Source organism: Equus przewalskii, chromosome 18 (genome assembly GCF_037783145.1).
Source record: "Equus przewalskii isolate Varuska chromosome 18, EquPr2, whole genome shotgun sequence".
Taxonomy (NCBI): Eukaryota; Metazoa; Chordata; class Mammalia; order Perissodactyla; family Equidae; genus Equus; species Equus przewalskii.
This window is the reverse complement of record NC_091848.1, coordinates 24,647,484-24,669,990: the sequence shown is the minus strand read 5'-3', so window position 1 is coordinate 24,669,990 and position 22,507 is coordinate 24,647,484. Positions and strand designations below refer to the sequence as shown.

The following is a 22,507-nucleotide window of genomic DNA, read 5'->3' as shown; positions in this document are numbered from 1 at the left end:
ACGACCCTCTAATTTAGGATGTGCAGGTACCATGGAAACCTGTTCCATGCCCCGCAAAGGTTTACTGCCCAAGGACCCCTTCTGACACCAGGAGACGCACCTGTCCCCCACCCTCTTCCTGCTTCTGCATCCAAGGGGCCTCTGAGCGCCCCCCATGTTTTCTCCTTTGACATTTCCAGAAACTGTTTTCCTAACCCTCTCCCTGGTTCTTGTAACTTATCCTCTGAACCTTTCAAGTGCACAGGCAGTGTCTGGGTGGGAATCCTAGCCCCAGGCCTCACTTACTGGCTCAGCGACTTTGGGCAAGTTACTTAACCTTTCCCTTCCTCCTGTGTAAAAAGGATAAAAATACTTCCTTCTCTGGCTGGGTTGTTGTGAGATTAAATAAGATCCGTCTATAAATGGAGCATTTTAGCCCAGTGCTTGGAACACAGTAAGGACTTGGTGAAGAGCAGCCACACTTCTGGGCTGATGTTTGCTGAAGGGAGCTGGGCTCTGCATCTGAACACCAGTGGGCTCTCCTCCCCTTTGTCGGGCTGCCATGTGACCCTGGGAGCTGACCAACCCCCTCTACCCTCAGCTCCCTGGGAGACAACGGGAGTGAACATGTCTGTAAAACACCATCCAGACTCAAGTGTCTGCCCCCACCCCAGGAACGCCTGCGCTGAGCCTTAGGAGGAAGGAGCTCTGGGGCAGTTTGCTTTCTACTCTTATCGCTCCACTTCCAAGAAGTTAGATGCAATGAGGCCGAAGCACAAAAGGGAAGTTGAGCCTGGATAGGCCTGGGTCTGGTCTCCCAATGACTCCAGGGAGTTCTGAAGGGCTGGTGCTGAGGGATTGTGAACTTGAGGGCATCAGGGAATCCTGCCTTGGGAAGTGGAATGAGAAGGGACAACAGAATCATCTTATTGCCTTTATTCCGCTGATAGCCCAGCTGGCCCTACTGCAGGGCACAGGGCCAAGCTTTTACACGCTCACCCATGCTCTCTGTGCAGGCCAGTGCGTGCACACACACACACACACACACACATAAAACACACTCATACACACATCCGATCTCTGGCTCTGAGAGTCAGTCTCTGGGGGGCAAGGGGCTGCTCCTCAGCCTGCCCCTGCCTGCCCTTTTATGACAGCACCAAGGGCGGGGGTGGGGCAGGGCCCTCAGCCCCCAGAACAAGTCCCTGTGCAAACTGGAGGTGCCAGCTGGCTTCAGGATGCGGGTGTCACATTTCCCCATTCCTGGAGTCCCCTCCTCCAGCTCCTGAGGGAGGGACTGCTCTCTGCCTACCTGGGGGGCCAGACCCCTGCCAGGGCTGGGCCCTATGGAACCCAGGCTTATCCCCTACCTGACCCTGCAAGGACCTCCAGCACTGAAGAATAGCCAAGTCTGAGGTGGTGGGGATCCCCCACTGGAGAGCAGGAAGGCCTGGGCCCCGAGGGGCTTGGGGAGGGGTCATCACCCCCTCTCCTAATCCGTCTTCAATATGAAGAGGTTTGGGGCACATTTCCTGGGGAGGGAGCACAGGCCTGGAGGAGAAGTCCCAGCTTGGGCCCTCCCCAAACTTCCATCTTCTGGGCCACAGCCTAAGGCCAGGCATCCAAAAGTCCAAAAGTCCAGCCGGCTGGTCAGAGTCCCTGTGCAGTCCTTGGGGGGCACCACCCAGTGGAAGTTGGGTGTCAGACCTGCACGGGCAGCGTCTGGTTCATCTGCAGCCGCATGTCCTGGATACTGCTGAGGATCTTCTTCTGATGGCCGGCCAAGGTGACCCCGATCCGTAGCAGGTCTCTGCAGATGGACCAAGGGCAGGGTCAGTCCCTCCCCGCTGGCCCACCACCCTAGGCCTGGCTCAGAGCCCCCTGCCCCGCCCCTCCCAATCTGCAGCACACTCACTCTGCGGTCATCTGGGCCACCAGGTCAAAGGATGCAAACCCCGCGCTGACGAAGCTCTCCTTGTACCGCCCCATCTTGATGGCATCCAGCCAGTCACCAACTGTCGTGAAGGTCGTATAATCTGGGACCGTGCGGTCCAGGAGGGGTTGTGACATGCTGTAGGTGGAAGAGAGGAGCTTGGTGAGTCCTGATGGCAGGAGAAGCAGCAGTGCGGCTGCTGGCTCGAGAGCAGGGTGGGAGCAGAGGGAGAGGACTGACCCAGACTGGGCGCTGGCGATGACCTTGAGGCTAGCGGCGTTGCGGATGAGCTTGTCTAGGGTGTTGACAATCTGGGAGAATTTGGGCCTGAGGTTCCGGTCCCGCACCCAGCAGTCCAGCATGAGCTGGTGCAGTGCTGTGGGGCAGTCCATGGGCGGGGGCAGCCGGTAATCCTGCTCCACAGCATTGATGACCTGGGTCAAGAGAGGGGACACCTGGAATCAGCCACACTTTGCTCCCAGCCAGCTTCCACTCATCCACCCACTCTGGCTGGCCCTACTCACATCCTGGTTGCTCATGTCCCAGTACGGTCGCTCTCCATAGCTCATGACCTCCCACATGACGATCCCATAGCTCCAGACGTCACTAGCAGAGGTGAACTTCCGATAGGCTATCGCCTCTGGGGCAGTCCAGCGGATGGGGATCTTCCCGCCCTGGTGGGGGGGGCACACGCCCTTCACCCTATGACTCGGGGCTGCTCCCCAGCCCCGAGCCCCTGCCTGGTTGGCCCCACCCCCAGTGTCCCTCCCGGCTGCTTCCTGTACCAGGGAGCTGGTGTAGGTAGGATCGGAGGGGTCATCCTCCAGGAAGCGGGAGAGGCCGAAGTCTGAGACTTTGCAGACCAGGTTGCTGTTGACAAGGATGTTGCGGGCAGCCAGGTCTCGGTGCACGTAGTTCATCTCAGACAGGTACTTCATGCCGGCAGCAATGCCCCGCAACATGCCCACCAGCTGGATGACCGTAAACTGTCCGTCGTTGAGCTGGAGGCAATGAGCAGGCTCAGGTGGGCCCATCGCCTCCTTCCTGCCCCAGGGCCTGCCTGCCCGCCGGCCCTCTCAAGTCCTCTGAGACCATGTCCAGAGTGCACTGAGTCAGTAAGCTGCCCTACTATGTGGCAGGCATCAGTACACAACATCCCAGTTAACTCCCATGAGGACCCACTCCCATTTACAACGAAGACAGCTGAGACTCAGAGAGGTTAAGTAAAGCCTGAGGTCACACAGGTGATAGGGGGCAGAGTCAGGAGGAGAACCCTGGTCTTTCTGGCTGAAGGCCGGGCTGTTGCCCTGTGCCATGCCAACTGAGTAGATATCTGTGGACTTGAATAGGGTCTGTCTGATCTATGGGAGGGGTGGTTTGCCCCACCCAGCTCTCTGGTGGACAACGAGGGGGAGGGACCCGGGGCTGGCTCTTACCCGGAGGAAGGAGTCCAGGGCGCAATTCTCCATGAACTCGGTGAGGATCATGACTGGCCGACTTTTGGTGACCACGCCCTCCAGGCGGATTATGTTGGGGTGGTCAAACTGACCCATGATGGAGGCCTCGCTCAGGAAGTCCCTCCGTTGCCTCTCTGTGTAGCCCACCTTCAGCGTCTTGATGGCCACAAACACCTCCCGGCGGCCAGGCTGTTTCAGCCGACCGCGGCACACTTCCCCAAACTCCCCTGCAGAGCACAGGGCACAGGGAGTGAGCTATTTCTGGGATGGCTCCTGTCCCCAGCCCCCCTCAGTCCTCACTCGAGGTAACCCCCAGCCTCTCCTCCCCACTGTGCCCCAGGGCACTCACCAGCTCCAATCACCTCCTCGATCTTGACACAGGACACGTCGATCTCCTTGGCAAACTCTCGCACGGCTTCATTAGGGTCCTCGTAGGTGAAAGGGTCAATATAAACCTTCATTCCAGGAGTAACTAGAGGAGGAAAAGGTGAGCTTGAGAGAGGGACAGATCTTCAGGCTGGGGATGGTGAGGGGACCCGGGATCCTGTCCTAGGCTCTCATCCCTGATGGGAGCACATTCCCAACCTCCCTGCTAAGCTGCTCCATACTCCTCCCTGTGGAAGCCCCACCTGCCCCTCGCCCCACCCCGCCACCATCCCCTCCGAGAGAGCTGGCGACCATAAAGGCTAGACACCTAGGATTCTTCTTTCTCCCTCATCTCTCATCACATTGAAACCTCTCTCAGACTTGCCCCTCCCCTCGTTCCCACTGCCCCGACCTTGTCCAGGCCTTCAACACTCAGACTCCTGCAGCAGCCTCCCAGCTGGGCTCTCTGCCTCTGGACTTTTCCCACCAGTCTGTCCTGCATACCTGTCTTCCCAAAACAATACTTTCATTGTATCACTCCCCACCTGGAGAGCCTTTTGGATTACTGGTGGTGGAGTCAAGTCCAAACTCCTCTGCCTGCCTTTCACGACCCTCAAGGACTGGCCGCAACTACCCAGCCTGGCTTCCCAGGAGCTGTCAAACCAGTCTTCTTGCTGCCCCCACAGTTGGGCACTCTCCTCACCCCACCCACTACCTTCCAAAGGCTCCTCTGGCCAAGAATGCTCTTCCCAACCTCTCTAAACCCTGCTCATTCTATCCGGCTCAGATCAGCCCAAGGCCACTTCCTCCAGGAAGCCTTCCTCTTCTTGAACTCTTACTGCCCTTTATAACAGGAACATCCGACTTAACACTTAATTTTTCTCTCATTGTTTCCTGTGTGTACGCATCTTGTCTTCCTCCTGGGACTGACTGACTGCCTTTGAGGACAGGGCTCACGTCTCATTCATCTCTGGGGCTAGCAGGGGTGAGGCAGGGGCTCAGGAAATGGCACTCGATTGGAAGCAGGAGGGGCCTCCAGGGTAGGAGTACAAGGAATAAAGTCCCAGGGAGGGAAAAGGGTGTCCCCAAGCCCTGCAGGGACAAAGGGCACGTTGTGGGGTCAGGATGAGGAGCCAGACTCACTGTATTGCTGCAGCTTCTCGGTGTACTCGGAATCAGAGCCGTGCCGCTGCTTCCTGGAGGGGGCGGGAGGGAGGGCAGGCCTGAGACAAGTCCGGCAGCTGCCTTTGTCAGAGGACCTTTGAGTGCACAGGAGGGGCCGAGCACACAGGGGATGGCCCGCTGCCTGGTCTCAGGATTGGTGGTTAGAGCAGCCACTGGGTCTCTGGACAAGGGGCTGAGTGGACTTGGTCCCTGAAGGGATATGTCAGTAGATTCAGGGCACAGAGAGGGGATAGGATGAGGACATGGGTGTGGACTGGAGAGGGCCTTTCCAGCAAGGACAGCCTGGGCCCAGGAAGGCTGTGGCTCTGGGTTTGATGTGGGTGAGGGTTCACCCATGGGCATGAGGGTTCCAGGGTGCTAAAGGGAAGCTCTAGTCAGCCCAGGGGAGCAAGCATGGGCCTGGGAGTACCTGAGGCAGACGACAGCAATGACCACAACAGCCACCACGAAGACAAGCCCAGCCGTGGCAGAACCCACTATGAGGGGAAGCTGCTCCTGGAGCTGCTGGGCACCGGAGCCTGGAGACAGGAGGGGAGGGTGAGTGGAGGGAGGGACGGTGGGGGCTGAGGCAGGGGCAGGCGCAGGGCGGGTGTACCTCTCTCACTTGTGGTTTCAAACTCGGCCGGGTGGCTATACTGCCCATAGCCAGCTACTGTGCGGGCGCGGACCTGGACCACATAGCGGGCATCGGGCCGCAGCCCGTCCAGCTGCACTGAGTTCTTCTGGCTGGTCACTGTGGAGGCAATGCCCTCACTCTGCAACACCAGGAGGAAGAAGGCGTCTCAGTGGGTCCTGAGGTCCATCAGGCCCTGCCCAGCCCCAGGCCGGCCCCACAGCCCCCTCAGTACCCAAGGCCTTGCTCCCAAGGGCCCTTGCCACTATCTGGGGGTAATCTTCTTGTCCCAAGGCCTCCTCCTGCCCCTTGAGGCTCTGACCTTCTCAAAGTACTTCATCTCGTAGTCCAGGATGACTCCGTTGGGCCGCTCTGGGGGTGCCCAGGACAAGGTCAGGCTGCTGCCTGAGCTGCTGTGCAGGTGTAATGTAGGCACTTCGGACGGGGCTAGGGGAAGAGTGGGGGGGCTCATCATGGGCTCCTCAGGCCCTGGCATTCTTCCCAAGGAACCCACAGCCCATGGGATCCCTGTGGTCCACTGGCAGGCCATGGGCAACCTCAGCTCTGTGTAGGGGAAGGTGACCCAGGCCCCACCCTGCTGTGTCCCCTCCTCACCAGCCTGGTTGGTGGTGATATTCACAGCAGCGTAGCGGGGAGGCAGAGGGCTCTTGCCCGAGACCCCGTTGACTGCTTGCACCTCAAAGGTGTAGCGCGTGTGGGCCAGCAGATGGCTGATGTGCACCCGCCGCTCTGTGAGGCCCAGCTGCCGAGGCACAAACTCCACGTTGTCATCACAGCGGGAGCAGGCTGAGGGACCCCCGGCCCCGGGGCCCCCATGGCACTTCTTGCAGATGACGTTGTACAGGAGGTCGTCCCGGCCACCCAGGTCCCGGGGCTCGCTCCACTCGAGGATCAGCGAGGTCTCATTCACATTGGAGATGACACCCCGGGGTGGAGAGGGCACCGCTACGGGGAAGAAGGAGGGGAGAGGACAGTGAGCTAAGGCCCTAGGATCCCCTCCTGCCCAGACTTTGTGCACATTCCAAGCTGCTTCTGACCTCCTTGCCTTTGCCTCTGCTTCATAAGCAGAATAACTTTCCTACACTTCCTCACTGTGCAGACTCCTATTTAGTCTTCAAGGCTCAACTTGAGATGTCACCTCCTCTTGGAAGCCCTCCTTAATTCATCCTCTCCTTGTCCTCTGCACTCCCATAACATAATTCCTGGGCATCTCCTCCAGCCCAGCACTTAGCACATTAAATGGTCATTATCTGTTTTTACATCTTTTTCTCCCACCAGGTTGTGAGCTCCATTAGGACAGTGACTGCATCTTATTCTTCTCCACATACATCCCTGGCTCCTGGCACAATGCCTGGCACACCAAAGGCCAAAGAAGAGAGAAAGTGAGACACTAGGCTGCCCCAGGGATGTGAGGCCCCCTCTGTGGTTAGAGTTGGGCCAAAAGAGCAGCAGTTCTACAGAGGAAGATGGACTGGAGGGCCCCAGCTGGTTCCTGATGCCTGGCTAGGAGCTAGCAGGCACTTATTAAATGTTGGTGGAGAGGCTGAGCCAGCTGACCTGCATTCTGGTTCAGGGCTGGTCACTTCCTAGCTGTGCCATAGTGAGCACAACATCTAACCTCTCTGAGCCTCAGTCTCCCCATCTGGAAAATGGAGATGTTCACAGTGACCGTGTAGGTCGTCCCAGGCCGGCCCACAGAGGGAAGCCCTGGGGCAGGAGAGGGTAAGCGCGCAAGTTCACTCACTGGTACAGGCACTGTCTGCAGAGTCGGAATCTGCGCGGTAGAAGTTATTGTGGCAGGTGCAGATGCTGGCGGCTGGCGAGGTGGTGCGGCTGTTGGGGGGGCAGGGAAGGCAGGGCCCCTCTCCCTGCTTCGCCTTGTAGCTCCCAGGGGGACAGGCTGCGGGGGAGAAGAGGGTGGACGAGCTCACCTCCCTGCCCTGCAGATACCAATCATCCACACCCCGTGGGAATCTGGCCCTTCCCCAGCCCAGGTCTTGGCCCCTCCACCTCCTAGACTGTGGGGGCCATGCTGGGATTGCCCAACTCCCGCTGCAGCTACAAAAGGCCCTTTTGCCCCATGGAAACCCCACGTCAGCGGATTCCTCCCCGCCCCTGCCCCCCCACCCCAAGCCTGGGGCATCATGGACGACGTCAGCCCCATCACCTGGACAGCCCAGGCTTGTCAAGGCAGGGAAGGGAGAGAGCAGGAGGAAGAGGAGGGGGAGGGGAAGAGACCCCTAAGCAGGCTGGTGGCACCTTGTACTCTGCTGGGATGCCCCCACCCTCCCTGAAGCTTGGGGAAAATCATTCCTGAGGACCCTTAAGGACACTTTAGAAGGGCCAGGAGGTGGGGCCTCTGAGTTTCACAGCCAACCTCTGTCTCCACCCACCAGAAGCAGGGTAGCAGCTCCTTTCTGCCCGTGGGCAGGGGTGGGGGCTGAGGAACGGTGAGAAAAGGAGAGAAAGAGAGCAGGCAGGAAGGCAGGGGTCACCTGGAGTTCAGAGGCCTCACAGTGTCCACAAGGGGAACCCCAGGCCCCAAAGTGAGCTCAGAGCTCAGTGCCTGAACCTCTCTCCTCCTCCACCTTCTCTCCTGCCATCTATACTCGGGCCCTTGCACCTCGGCTCTGCAGGGTCCCCATATCTGTGATGGCCATATAACTTAGTATTCAAACTGGAGTATGTGGAAGGTGAAAGCAGACATTAGCAATCATCATGTTAGGATAACGGGCATATACCAGCACCGCCCTGGACGTACCACAGCATACGGTCACCCTACCCATACAGGACCACCTCTGGGGGGGTCATCCAGAATGTGGAAAGCCCAGAGTTGGGGCTGTGCCCTTCTCCGGGGTTTAATCTCCCCACTAAGGTGATATTCCATCCAAGCTCCTTTGAGCCAGTGGGGGAGGGGGCAGGGGCCAGGCCAGCCTGGTTGCTATGGGAACCAGCATGCATTTCCTGCCAGGGACCTGCAGAGTGTTAGCCCCTCTTCAGGCTGTCAGGCTCATCACCCCCACCCCTTTCTCCACTTAGGAAGAGGAAGTCTGGGGGCAGGTTCCCATAGAGAAGTGGCGGGGCCGGGCAAGGCACTGTTCACCTTCCCACGACAACACCCAACACGGGGCCTCACAGCCAGGTCGGGCCGCCAGCCTCCTCGCACCTAGGGCTGTGCCAAGAGCCAGCTCCCACCCCTCAGAGCTACAGGCTGCCAGGGCCAGGGGAGAGAATCAGGCAGAAGGGACAGAAGGCAAGGCCCTCGGCACCTTGTCCGGGTGGCAGAGCACCAGACAAGGCTGTCGGCCCAGCTCCCACATTCCCAGCTGGGAGGCCTAAGTACAGAACCTCTCTGAGACGCAGTCTCCTTACTGGCAAAATAGGGGAGATAAATGGAATCGACCTTACAAGGTTGTGGCGAGGCTCAAATGAGAACCCTACGTGAACAGGTTTTATAGAGTAAGGTCTTATGAGTCCTGGCAAGCCTCCTAACCTCCTCATGTATGAAATAAGGACAGAATAATGCACGTCCCCCACATCTCCCAGGGCTCCCGAGAGTCACGGCTAACACTTAGGTGGGGTTGGTGCTTGCCGTGTGCCAGGGCTTCATGCACATTGACTCACTTAAGCCCCACGACCGCTCTCTGAAGGAATCACCATTATCCTCCCCATTTTGCACATGAGAAAACCAAGGCTCAGGGAGTGAAGTCTCACAGGTGTAAGTGGCAGAGTCAGGACTCAGGACCTCAGGGACCCAGCCCCTCACCACTCTGCTGGAAATACTGCTTCACAAAGAGGAGACCCCAAGGGAAAAGGGCCAAGCACGAGGTGCACACAGGGTACTTCCAGGGTGAAGCATACACTGGGGACGGGACAAAGTGGGCATCTCTGCTGGCCTCCTGGTTCCTCAGGTGCCTCCTTATCAAAGACTCTCCACGTCTCTCTTCTCTCTCTAGTTTTATTTTTTCCTCTTGTTATCCTCATGTCTCTCATTTTCTCTCACCTCCCTCATTGCACCAGATTCGCTGCACCTGCTATCCCTCTTCCCTTTCCTCCCTCCGCCCCAGACTTCAGGCCTCTGTCCTGAGGTGGGAAGTGGTGGGCAGGGGGCAGCAGGTGGCTGTGGCCTGGTCGCTCCCTCTCCTCCCCCAGGCAGTCCCCACTCACGGCGGCACTGGGACTCCTTGGCAGCTGGCTCGTGGCCGGTGGCACAGGTGCAGGCGCCCACAGGCACCATCCACTCTCCGTCACCATTGCAGTAAAGCTTGAGCGGCACCGACACCTCCACAGCGTTAGCGATGCAGGTGCCGGGGGCGATGACCAGTGAGGTGGGCTCTGCCCCAGTGAGGGTCTCAGGGAAGAGGGCGAAGCCCGCGGTGGTGGATGCACACTTCTTGTAGAAGGCACGCACGGAGATGAGCGACATGCAGGCGCCCTGGTCCTGGAAGGCCAAGTAGAAGCCGGCCTTGGAGAGTGGCCCGAAGCTGCGCACCTTGGTGTTCACACGGCCGGCATCGAGCCGCGAGAAGCTCTCATCGGGCGCGATGGTGTCCACTTTCACGTAGGGGTTCTCCATCCAGAAGGGGGAGGAGGCTGAGGCCACATCGCTGTCAGCCTCGTAGTAGAACAGGTTGAAGGTCTCCTTGCAGGAGCCAGGGATGTTGGGGATGCTGTTGCAGTCGCGCACCGTGAACTTGAGCTCCACGTAGACCCGCTGCACGTCCCGCCGCCAGATGAACCCCGTGCGAAGCCAGTTGTTCTGGCTTGATTCACGCACATTACACACCTGGTATGTGCGGATGGGGTTCATGGCCTCATCGTAGCCACTCACCTCTTCCCACTGTGCATGGACCAAGTGAAAAAGAGAGTGAGTGCCAACATCTGCCAGGTGCTTACCACATGCCCAGCTCTGCTATATTTACTTCACAGAGATGCTTCTGTGGGATAGTGGCTGAGCACACAGACATGTTCAAATCCCACCATTCTGCTTGCTGTGTGACTATGGGTAAGTCACTTAACCTCCCTGTGCCTCCATTTCCCCATCTGTAACATGGCAAGAAAAAACGTGTAAGGAATAAATGACTTTAAAGGCATAAAGCACTGAGAACAGGGCGATTGATCAGTACTCTATGAGTATTCCTATAAATTTTATTCTCTTTATGCCTCAGTTTCAATGTGTAAAAATGGGGCTCATTGGAAATAAATGAGGCTGTGAGGAATTATGTCAGTTTAAAACAGTAATGGGCTTGTAACGGTGCCTGATATAGAGCAAGTATTCAATAAATATCGGCCATCACTATTGCCATCACATTTGACCTCTACAACAACTCCATGAGGAGGTGCACCTGTTTGTTGTCCGCACTGCAGAGACGAGGAAGCCAAGACTCACAAGAAGTAGGGACTCGCCCAAGGTCACACAGTCAGGGCTGGTGACTGAAGCCTGTAGTGCCACCCAACCCCAGTGTTCCAGAGCTTAGGCAGCTGTGAAGGCCCCCTAGGGAGGTTAATTAGAATATCTGAGAGACGTCAGGACTACAAGAAATTAACAGTCAAGAAACAGAGGCCCAGAAACGGAAATTGCCTTGCTCAAGGTCACACAGTAAGTTCAAGATCTGGATCCAAGGATTCCTGGCTCCCAAGCCAGTGCTCTTCCCAGGACCCAGGAAGGAGGGAGATGGTTGGGACAGACATTCAAAGGGCCGTCAGGCAGGAGAGGGGTGGGACTAGGCTGAAAACAGGCTGAGGGAGAATGGACAAAGATGGTGTGTATGTGGGAAGGGGGACACAGGCGGGCTGAAGGGTGAGAAATAAAAACACCCACAGAGAGAGACGATCAGGCAAAGAAGGAGGGGGCCGGGGCAGAGGATGGGGATGCTGCCGGAGGTGAGAAGGACAAGCGGGGCGCAGAGGCAGCTCTTCTCCAGCCCTGAGTGGGGTGGACGCTGGAGGGAGGGGTGGTTTAATTGGCAACCAACACACGGGAGAGATAGCGGGGAAGTCTTACCCCACTTTCTGGATGAGATGTCCATGCCAACTCAGATGTCACCCATTTTGTGTCCATGAGGGTCTCTAGGGAAGCAACAGAAGGAAAAAGGTCAGGGGTCAAGCTCAGGATGAGGAGAAAGAGGAGGTGGCGAGGAGGTTGCCCAGGAAAGGCCAGGACACCAGAGACTGATTCCCACCAGGTACCACCCCACCCTCTAGTCCCCAAAGCCCTCAGCTCCCCTGCCCCGGAGGAGACCCTCCAGCCGTCCCCAGAGATGTCACAGCCCAAAGATGTTGGGTAGGGCCAGCTGGGGGTGGGTGTCTGCCACTGACCCCAGGCCTGGGTTAATGAGCCGGGAGCCAGGACTGGTTCACACACCTACAGGCTCTGCTAATCTCCACACAAAGGGGCCGGCAGGGCCTTTCTCCTGGAACAAAGGGCCGTGTGCTTCAGACCCTGCGCCCAGGCCTCCCTGGACTCCATCCCCAACACAAAGGCACAGCCCCACACGCCCAGAAGGGGACGGCAGTTACAGGCCAGAGCCCCCCTACTCAACCATCTCCGGGGGAAGGGGCAGGAATGCTCTTTGAGGGTGAGGTGGGGCCACCAAGGCCCAGACCAGCTCCTGGGGAGCTAGTTCAGTTCTGCCTGCAGTCCTTGGAGAAAGGTATTGTCGGTGTGCCCCTTTCACAGATGGGAAAGCTGAAGCCCAGATAAAGTAAACACACAGCCTAAGGTAAAACTGCTAGGACTTGGAGGGGAGGGGTTGAAAGGGGGCTCAAATTCAGTTCTGACTCCCCAACTAATGCCTTAACCAGGGCACTCTGACTGCAATATGCTCCTCTGTAAACGGGGGACAGAGGGAGCCTGGAAAGTTCCTGTATATCCTTTAAGTCCCAACTAAGCTGTCACCTCCTCCAGGAAGCCTTCCTTGAATCCTCAACTCAGGCTTAGATGCCTTCCTCTATATATCCAGGGCCAGGGGCTTTGTCACAGCACCAACCCCGCTCTGAGCTGCGGTTTCTTGTCTGTTTCCCCTTGCTCGGCCATAGGAAGGGCCCATTCATGTTTCTGATATAAACTCGCTCCCCTGGGAACCTGGTTCTGGGTTCTGGCTGGACAACTCTGCTCTCTGACAGTGTGACCCCAAGATCAGACCTAGGAGCAGGAAAAAGAGGAAAGAGGTGCCAACTCCTTCCTCACAGGCTGGGAGACAGGGCAGCCAGCAGCTCTCCCCGCAGCTCTGAGCTGGAATGGGGCAGCGTTGCCCCAGAACTTCTGTTCATCAACAGTGGGGCAGGTTGAGGGCACCCAGGAGAGGAGAGACCCAAACCCCACAGTCTCCAGGCTCGTGGGCTTCGTGGTGCCTGGTGCATGAGGCAGCTGCGGCTGGGGGCCCCAGGTGAGGCAGAGGGGGCAGCGGGCAGTAGCCATTCACTGTGGGGAGGGAGGCTCCCTCCTCTTCCTGCAGCAGAGGCTGGTCCCTGGAGGGCCCGGCTGCAGGGTGAGCTATCCCAGTCTTGTCGCCGGTGGCCTGACTGGCCTCTCTGGCAGACAGACAGATAGACACAGACGTTCGGCAGGGGAGTCCGGGAGGAAAGCAGAGATGGGCAGAAGCAGGGGCCTGGAGACGGGGGAGAGAGGCGGTGGAGCAGGGGCTTTGCTGAGGCGGAGGGTGGGCGGCACCGAGCTGGAGGGATGTGCAGAGCTGGCTGGCCAGGACCAGACAGCTGGGATGGCCAGCGGTGGACTACAAAAGACAGTGAGATGGAGAGAAGAGGAGGCCCAAGGAGACAGAGACAGAGACAGAGAGGGAAGTTGCCAAGTGGTCTCTTCCCCAGCCAGCAGCCCAGAGTATTCCTGTCCCCAGGAGTGGGCCCAGCCAAGTGCCAAGCGCACCCCCACCCCCAGCCAGCCAGCCAGCCAGTCCGCCTGCTTGTCTGCCCACTGCCCTGCCCACCGCCGCCAGAGCAGGCGAGGGCTCCCACCACTCCTCCAGCGCAGCCTCCCTCCTCCCTCTCGCTCACTTCCTTCTGCTCAGCCTGTGCCAAACCCATCTGGAACTGTTTAAACCCAAATATTCAGCCCCCTCCCCCCTCCAGCCAGATTCCTCCACAGTTTAAAACAAGCCCTGCGCTGGCTCTGAGAGGAGGGAGGGGAGGGGAGGACGGTGGGGAGGGGGGCGGCGGGCAGAAGGGGGGAGGTTCTTCATTTCTGTTTAATTTCTGGGGAGCGAGAGAGGGAGGGGATCGGCCCTTGGCCATCGCTCAGCCTTGGCCATCGCTCAATCTCGGCACATTTTTCCCATTAATGAGGAGAGGACTTGGATTTCGAGTCATGTGTGCCTGAGGAAGGGCTCTGGTCACCCTGGTGGGGAGGGGGGCTTGCTCTCGGTTTCCCCATGTCTCTGGGGGAGGGGAGGGGCTTGGTCCCCTTCAGCAAGAGGGAGACCCTGAGATGTCCGAATCCAAGCCTCGGGAAGGACATGGGGGGGCGCCTAGAACTTGTCTGTGGCAGTAGGAGAGAGAGACCCAACCCAACAGAGCCCACCATTTCTCTATGTGTGTGGCATGTGTGCATGCGTGTTTGCGTGCACACACACGCTGGGGTGAAGGATATGAGGTACAGGGGGTAAGGACAAAAGAGGAATGAGTGATTGATCTCCAAACTTCCCAGCTCCCGTCTGCACCCCCACCCTCCACTGTCCCTCCATGTGGCTGCTGGAGGGAGACCAGAGAGCAGCTGGCCACTCCCAGATACGGGGCTCTGCCAGGCAGGGAACCCCACAGCCCCCAAAAGCAAGCAGGAAGTGGGCACCAGGCCTGGGGGCTTTCTGGGACTGGGGCTTCGATGCTCAGAAGTGAAGCAACCCTTTCAGGTTTCCATGGGGCCACGGACAACAGCCACGTGGCAGCAGCTGTGTGGCCCTCACCTGTGCACCAACACACACATGCACACGCATCCCCCAGTTCTCAGTGGCTGGGCTCATTCCCCACCATCAGGGCCAAAGAGCGACAAGTCAACACATATGGTGGACAAAAACACACAAAGCCACAGCCGTCTGCAAACACACACATGGCTCCACACAGCCACGGTCTGTCTTCCTCAGACACACATACGCACATGGTACAAACAGATCAGTCTTCCTCAGACACCCGAGTACAGTGTCTCTTTCCCCCTCGCAGATTTGCCTCGCCTGAGGCAGAGACTCGCTCTTTCAGCCTTCATATGTGCCGATTTCCTGAGACATATGCATACACAGAGGGCACACACACCCAAAAGCACATTCTCCTTACACACTCAACTGTGCACACTACTGCCAGCCACGAGTCACAGTCTTGAGTAGTCAAGTGGAAACGAACACCAGTTTCTCCGTACAGATTCGGTGACATGGTCACACACAACTGGCATCAGCTGTGCACAGAGATGGCTGTCTGCACTGAAACATGCCCCAGGAGCATGTGTACACAGTATAAGTATCAATACCTAGAGTTCGTGTCAAGTCCCCAAGGTGCATCCTCCGTGCACATGCAACATACACACACACACACACTACAAGCATATTCTTTCTATGGGATGAGTCTTCAAGTGGGGCAGAGAAAGAGGTGGGGGCGGACAGTGTCTCCTAAGAAAGCAGAGGTACTAGGGCAGCCTTGACCAGAGGCAGAAAGGAGGAGCAAGCCCCAGATGTACTTCCTGTGGCTCTGGCACAGGAAGGAGCTGTCACAGGTCACGAGGCTGGGGGTGGGGTCAGGGCATGAAGATGATTCAGGGTGTGGCTGGGTGTGGCCTCCCCAGGTACAGCCCCTGCCCATGCAGCAGGCCACTTCTCTGCCAGCCTAATGACACTGTCCCAAGGGCCTCCGAGCCCTTGGGAAGGGGGTGGTATCATGAAGAGATATAGCGCCAGGAGCTTCAGGTAGCACTTGCACACATAAGTTGGGGGCCCAGCAGGAGAAGAACATTGTGGATATCCAGCCTATGTCTGAGGGCCTTACTGGGCCACCCTGGTGCAGAGGCATCAGCTGGAAACCTGCCACCTGCCCTGGTGAAGGGCCAGGTGCACAGAGTTTTATGCATCTGCCAGACCCCACAGCATTGCCAGGCCCCATGCCACCCAGAGCACCCCACCCTAGGTACAGGGGTGTCAGTGAGACCCAGGAAACCAAAAACATCTGGAGACAGAAGCAAGAAGCCTCCACCCCAAACTCCAGACCAGGGACTTGGAGGCGGCCGGAAAGATCACACTGCAGGGCTGGGCCAGCAGAGTGTGCAGGGGCAGGAGGGCAGAGGGGCAGTGTCTGGACAAGAAGGAGAACCCTGGAGCCCTGCCTGGGATGAGAGGGAGGAATCCCATGTCACCTCTGAGTTGGTCCCCCTCCTCCTCCACGGGGTCCCACCTCAGCCAACCAACCTGAGGGATCCGTCCTGTCTTTTCCCTTCCTGCCTCTCCCCATGTGTCAGTGTGTGTGTGCATGTGTACCAAGCTGCACACTCAGGGTTGGTCAGCACAAGAAGAAGGGGTCCTGCCATGAGACCTGGAGGAGCTTAACTCACTCAGGACCACCTCTCCCTCCCCCACCATGGCCCCTCAGCCCTCAAGTCTGGGATGGAGGGGAGGGGAGCATCCCAGAACAGAGAACACATTTTGTTTTTCATTCCTCCCCTCAGATCATGAGGATTGATAATTAAATAAACCTGAAAGGGAGGAGAAGGAAGGAAGAAGCACAGGGCAGGGAGCCCGGCTGCCTCAGTCCTCATCCAGGGCCCTCACCCCAGTCCTGGCCCTGCCAGCCAGCCAGGACGGATGGCCAGCTAGCCCTTACGTGAGGCCTCTGAGCCCTTCCCTGGGATCCCAGCCACAGAGGGTGTAGGGGCAGAAGGCAACAGGAGACCCAGTGCCGGGGCCAGCCCTTGGGGCAGGGGGCCTCTCCCACCCCATCAGGTGCCCAGCTGTACCCAGGCTCCCTCCGCCACCCCCCTAGCTGCCCAATCCCGACAAACCAGTTTGACTCAGCACAACAGGCAGGGCTACAATTTTCAAACTATGCAGGCCTGGTGATTCAGCCTCTTCATGCTGTTTAATTAGTGCAAGGCCGGTGGTGGAGGCCTTGCCCACGGCAGCTTTGGCTTTAGCTGGCTGCCACTGAGGCCACAGTGGCGACGGCGGCAGCAGTTCTGGCGAAAGGGAAGGCAGCAATGGGCAAACTGGTTCCCCCAAATACCTGCTGCTGTCCCTCATCGGCAGCTCTTAAGTGCCAGCTCATGATACACAGAGACAGGGTGGGGGGCGCCGGAGGCAACTCAAACAAGTGAGCAACCCACAGGAACCCCAGCCCCTTGTCCCCTCTCAGCTGCCACCTCCTCAGTGGTCACTGCTGAGAAAGAGATGGACTCCTGCTCTGCCTCCTTCTCGGCTGGGAGAGGGCTGTGCGGCCCCCACCAATTATGATCTGGTAACTGCTTCTCTTTTCTCAAAAGGGTCTCTTCCCAACAGGGGCCTCCCCATCCTATCTTAGGTGTAAGGATCCTATGGTCCAGACACCCTTCCTTATCCCACGGTCTGTTCCTGTCTGCTCACCTACTAGACCCTACTGCTGTACCACTTGTGGTCCTGGCAGGGAGAACGATCTTGGCTTGGGGGACTGGGGAACATCACCTGAAGGAGTGACCAACAAGGTGGCCCTATTTCCCTGTGACTGACGGTAAATCTGAGGGCAACTGGGGGAGGGGCGGGGGCGAGAATCAGAGGGCAAAGGGAGGAGTGTTTCTTCAACCAGGGAGGACAAGCAAGGACCCTGGCTCCGTCCCCAAATTGTTGAGATCCTCGGATGTAGTCCTGGTGAACCTCAAGTGTGCATGGAGGGAAGAGCAGCCAGATGCTAGACAGCATCTAACCAAGGGGGCCACGAGGGGCAGCACCCTCAGCTCCGGGACCCTGGGCCTAAATATAATGACCTCCAGATGCAGAGAGCCAAAAGGCTTCCATAGGCCACGAGCAAACCAAATCCTGGCAAACCCAAATGGAAGGCTGGAGCGAGGAGGCTAGATCTCCAGCCCGTAAAGCTTGGGGGCTGATGAGATCTCCAGGGCTGGGGGTCCTGCCTAGCCCTGCCCTCTGGCCACAGCCCAGGACCTCCAAGTCTACCCACCCCACCATTCAGGCTCCAGAACACGGGTGGGGGACAGGCAGGAGTCAGGGCCAGCTCTCTTCCCATCCCATCCCATCCCTCCCAGAGCTGAAGGGAGATGAAGGGGTGGGGGTGGGGGGCACCTTATTCCTCCTCAGACAACCTTGCCTGCCCCATCACTGCTTCCTCTAACCTCCCTCCGGCAGGGTAAGGGCACGTACCAGTTTCACTTGCATGGCTCCCCAAGGAGCAGACCCCAGGGTAAGAACAATGACAGCTAATCCTTGAATAACAATGGCTATGTGCGAAGCACTTTACACACATTAAGGATTCAATCCTCCCGACACCCCTGGGAGATGGGTGCTAGACCATCCCTTCTCCCAGGGAGGCAGAACTGGAGGGGGGAAGGTGGCCCTCTGGGCCAGGTCAGCACCCTGAGGCCGCTCTCTTTGCTTTCATTCTCACACACCCAGACAGAAGACGCGAAGGTCTGAGGTATGGCACAAGTGAAGGAGCTGGCGAAAGCCACACTTCGGAGGCACTGCTACTCAGGGGCACCTACACTGGCCTGGCCTCCCAGCCACGGGGCAGCCCTGGATCCCATCTCACAGCTGAGGGGGAGGGGCAGGACAGGGTAGGGGGCAATGGCCCTGCTGCCCTCTCCTTCATGGGCTGCTACAGCTCATCAGGGCGGCCCCTCAGCTCCTTGGCCTGGAGGCTTGGAGGCCAGCTCTGAGCGACTGACGTGAAAAGGAGGAAGAAAGGGAGGGAAAACAGAAGGGAAGGAGGAAGGCAGGGGTGAGCCTCCTCAGGAAGCCCTTGCTCACCTGACCCAACCACACACCCCCACCCCACTCTCGGTACCAGCACCCACCACACCCCACAAACAAGGGCCCTGGGGCCCGGGGGACACAGCCCCATGAGCATGTATGTGTGTGTCGCCTCTCCTGGGCTAAGACAGAGGCACAGACCTGGGAACTCCAACAGGCTCCCTGGCTCACACCCTTGAGGCAATCAACAACAAAGCCCCATGCCAGTTTCTCACGCCTGCGATCCTATCACACGCATGTGGGTGAGTGTGCGCAAGTGTGGGCGCGACCTCGGTGTGTCTGTCTGGATTTGCATGTGTCCAGCCGTGTGAATCGGTCTGTCAGCACCAACAGGCTCAGAGATAAAAGGGGGTCGTTTTTTCCCCTGCAGAAAAACAGAAAGCACCAGAAGATGTCTTTCTCTCAGAACTGAGTTTTTTTCCCTTTCAACCTTTAAGTTTACCGACTGTGAACATACGAACAAACCAAGTTTCACAGAATTCCTGTTTTTGTTCCTGAAGGAAGAAAGTGACTGGATCTGTTAAAGATGCCAAAAACAAGTACTGCCTATATTCCAGTTTACCCCAAATTTCTGTGATGTCTTTTCCTCCACATTAGGGAAGGTTTTCCTTCCCTCATTTAATGGCCCCCAAATCTTTGGAAACCGTGTGTGTGTCTATTGTTTGTGACGGGTGTCAGTGCCTCCGTCCCCTGCAGGCTTGTGTCAAGCGGCATGTGTGTGTGCTCTCCCACCAGGGCCAACAACACTCGGGCTGTTCATCCAAGTACAGGCATTTGGAAGTTGGAGGTACCCCCTCAGCCCCAGTCTTGGCAGGTTTCACGGAACCCACTGAGAAGGCCCGCCTTTTCCCACAGGCTCATGGGGAACACACGGGGCTCCGGGGCTCCCTGGAGCAAACCCCACCACTTCAGGGGTTCAATGGAGACCCGAGCACTCGGGGTGTCCTGCTAGAAGGCGGAGGGGGAGCCGTAGATCAGTGTGCAACGGCCGCGCGCACAGCATTCATGTGTAATTGGCGCTCGGTAAACCATAAACAATAACAGGCCCCTGCCTCTCCACCCCCGCAGCCATCCCCGGACAAAGCGGGGTGCACGCACTCACCCTCTCACAGTTAACTCCAACGGGTTCCCAACCAACGCCACCCCCCAACCTGGGGAGACCCGCTTCGTCCCCACCTGCCTCGGCCCCGCAGCAGCCTCAGAGCACCCCCCCTTGCCTGGTGGGTCGCCCACACTCGCTCGCCTCCGGGAGGTGCCGAGAACGCCGCTTCTCTGCCGTGAGCGCGAGGTACTCCCACAGAAGCTCACGGGGGGCCACGACTTTTGGGGACGCTCAATCCGAGTCGAGCTGCCCGCGATCCCGCAACCCGTGGACCGCCGGCCGCGGAGTCAGCTCCTCCGAGGCGGCTCCGGGGGCGTCCTCTCGTCCCCATCCTCCGACCCCTGGAGAGGGCGCCGGTGGCGGAGCCTCCTCCGACGTGCGCCCAGCGCGCATCGGCCCCACACCGCGGGCCCTCTCCGGCCCACGCTGGGGCGACCCCGGCCCCCTTAACCCTTGGACGCGCCCCCCGACGCCGCTCACCTTCGAGCGCCCGGCAGCCGGCAGGCAGCAGCAGCGGCAGGAGCAATAGTGGAGGGAGCAGCGGCAGGAGCCCCGGCGGCGGCGGCGGCGGCGGCGGCGGGCGGGTTCGGGCCATGGCCGGGGCGGGCTCCGGGAGCCGCGCCGGGCCGCGCCGGGCCGCGCCGGAGGGGCTGCGGGCACCTGGGGGAGGGTCCGCTCGGCGGGTCCCGAGGAAGGCTCGCGCACGGTGCCAGGAGATCCGGGCAAGGAGGGGGTGCAATCCAGGCGGGCGGCGCTGGGACCGAGGCGGCACCCTGAGCCGGGCGCTGCTAGGGGATGCGGGCAGGTCGGTCCCGCGGGAATCTGGACGGACCGGTCCAGGAGGATCCTGGGCGCTGGAGAGCTCGGAGCGGGAGGACTCGGGGAGGCGGGCCGGGGCGGCAGGGCGCAAGTGGTCGTAGTTCGGGCTGCACAGTAATCCGGAGGTCCGCCGCGGGCCGGACTCGGCTCCGAGGCTCTGGGCGCGCGCGCCGTCCGGGGTCCGAGCAGGGATCCTGCTGCGCCGCTCACGTACTCACTTCTGCTGCCCCCACCGCTGGCGCGGCCGCTCTGGGCGAGAAGGGCGGGACCGGCCGCCTGCCTGTCGACTCCGCGGCCCCGCCCCCAGCCCCCGGCCGCCCACTCACAGACCGCCAGGCTCCCTGGTTCCGCCTTGAGAGCACTCTGCTGGTACTCAGTTGGTGTCGTCTGTATCAGGCCCACCCTCAGGGACTTCAAGGCCCGGAGTGGGCGGGGCCAAGGAAAAGATGAATTAGATTGGGCGGAGCGATACTGTCCATCAGAAGGAGAACCCCGCCCCCTGTCGCCCATAGCGATTAGTTACCGAACCAAGTCCGAGGAGGTGCCATCTAGATACAACGAGCCGGAGGCGCCCCCCTGTGGCCTGCACGAGCCCAGGGACGCCCCCACGTAGCTGTCTTTTTCTCCAGGCACATCCAGACCCTAAACTCAGTTTAGGCACTAACAGGGGGCGCCCACCACGACATACCCTGCGATCAGGGCCTTCTCACTCGTTTATTTATTCATTCGTTCATTCAGTTGTGTATTCATCTTTCTTTGAGCCAAAGACTCTAGTAACTGCGGGCACTACAGCAATGAGTAACACAGAGGCCGGTGTTCTCACGGAGCTACTTCAGTGGTGGAGGCAGGTGTGAAATCACAGCAGTGTGTGACAGGTATTATTCTGGAGGAGCACATGTGAGGGGGACGGCTATGTCTGGCCCTGAGGAAATGACATTCAAGCTGAAATATGAAAGATGAGTAGTAGCTGAAGGATGTGTGTTTGGGGAGGGGGAGGTGGCCGTTTCAGGAAGAGCAAGCACACTTTGTGTGAAGTCCTAGGGGCAGGAGAAACCAAGATTCATTGAAGGAATCTGAAAGAAGTTCAAAACATCTTGAGTGTAGAGTAGAGGCTGAGACGGGCTGAGAGGAGGCTTAGAAGTAGGTGTGGGGGACCAGAGGAATTTTTTTAGACTCATAAAGCCTTCCAGAGAGCTAGGGTTTGAAGGAGAGGCATTACTTTATCAGGTTAGCATGGCTGCTCTGGGAAGGAAGAATGGAGGAGGCAAGGGTGGAAATAGGGAGATCAGAGAGGAACCTATGCAGTGGTCAGGTAGAGGAAGGTGGTGGCTGTGGGGCTGGAAAGAAGAGGGCAGATCTCAGATATTTTAGGAGGCAGAGTTCACAGGATTGGTGATTGAGTGGTTGAGAGATATGTGGCAGGCGGAGACATCAAGGAGAACCCCCAGGTTTCTGGATTGGCCAAATGGACTTCTACCCCATTTGCTTAACAAACATTTACAAAGTGCAATAAACACTCTGAAACAATAGATCTTGTTTATTAAGAGGTAGATATTATAGCCTTATTTTAACAAACAAAACTGACATCTAGAGAGGCTTAGTGACTTGCCCCAAGTCACAGTGCTAAAAAGTGGCAGGGGCAGAATTTGAATCCAGGGGTGTGTAGCTTTTAGGCTCACTCACTCCTCTTCCTCAGAGACCTAAGGATCACCTAGGTGCTTGTTAAAAACTCAGAATCCTGAGCCACCCACTCCGCCTAGGATCTTGGGACTTAGAATCTCTGGGGCATGGGACCCAGGATTCTGCATTTTAAATAAGCATTCCAGGTGATGCTGATGCACACTGAAGTCTGAGAATCACTGTCGCCATGCAGTCTCTTGTCCTAACTGGAGAAACATCCCTCCATGGTCCCTCCGAGAGCCTTCCCCAGCTATCCTAGGATTTCTGGGGACAGAGAGTGAGAGATCAGATTCTAAGTGGCCTCAGAAGCAAAATGGTCACACTTACTCCTCTGACCACGAAGTACCCTAGATCCCATCCTGGAAGCACCATGAGGATAAATGAGGTCATGGATCCAGCGCTCAAGCA

At 58.3% G+C, this 22,507-nt stretch overlaps 1 protein-coding gene and 1 long non-coding RNA gene across 3 annotated transcripts; one reads left to right on the top strand and one right to left on the bottom strand.

Annotated features, from left to right (window-relative positions):
- Positions 1-900: 900 nt before the first annotated feature.
- EPHB3 (EPH receptor B3) lies at positions 901-20,644 on the bottom strand. Of its 2 annotated transcripts, none has more exons than XM_008508458.2 (16): positions 20,081-20,644; positions 11,556-11,620; positions 9,719-10,391; positions 7,296-7,451; positions 6,146-6,496; positions 5,853-5,977; positions 5,513-5,672; positions 5,327-5,435; positions 4,876-4,928; positions 3,716-3,838; positions 3,346-3,593; positions 2,695-2,910; positions 2,434-2,583; positions 2,150-2,343; positions 1,892-2,047; positions 901-1,786 (listed from the first exon to the last, which is right to left on the bottom strand). In XM_008508458.2, the coding sequence occupies exons 1-16, from the start codon at positions 20,193-20,195 to the stop codon at positions 1,678-1,680; spliced, it is 3,003 nt and encodes a 1,000-aa protein (XP_008506680.2). In that variant the 5' UTR covers positions 20,196-20,644; the 3' UTR covers positions 901-1,677. The 2 variants fall into 2 exon arrangements, with proteins under 2 accessions (XP_008506680.2, XP_008506681.2); XM_008508459.2 differs by having other exon boundaries at positions 5,522-5,672; positions 20,081-20,340.
- On the top strand, positions 1,184-7,113 carry LOC139077005 (uncharacterized). The gene is made up of 3 exons (XR_011529113.1): positions 1,184-1,808; positions 1,915-2,071; positions 6,830-7,113. It is a non-coding gene; the product is annotated as an uncharacterized lncRNA (long non-coding RNA).
- Positions 20,645-22,507: the final 1,863 nt, after the last annotated feature.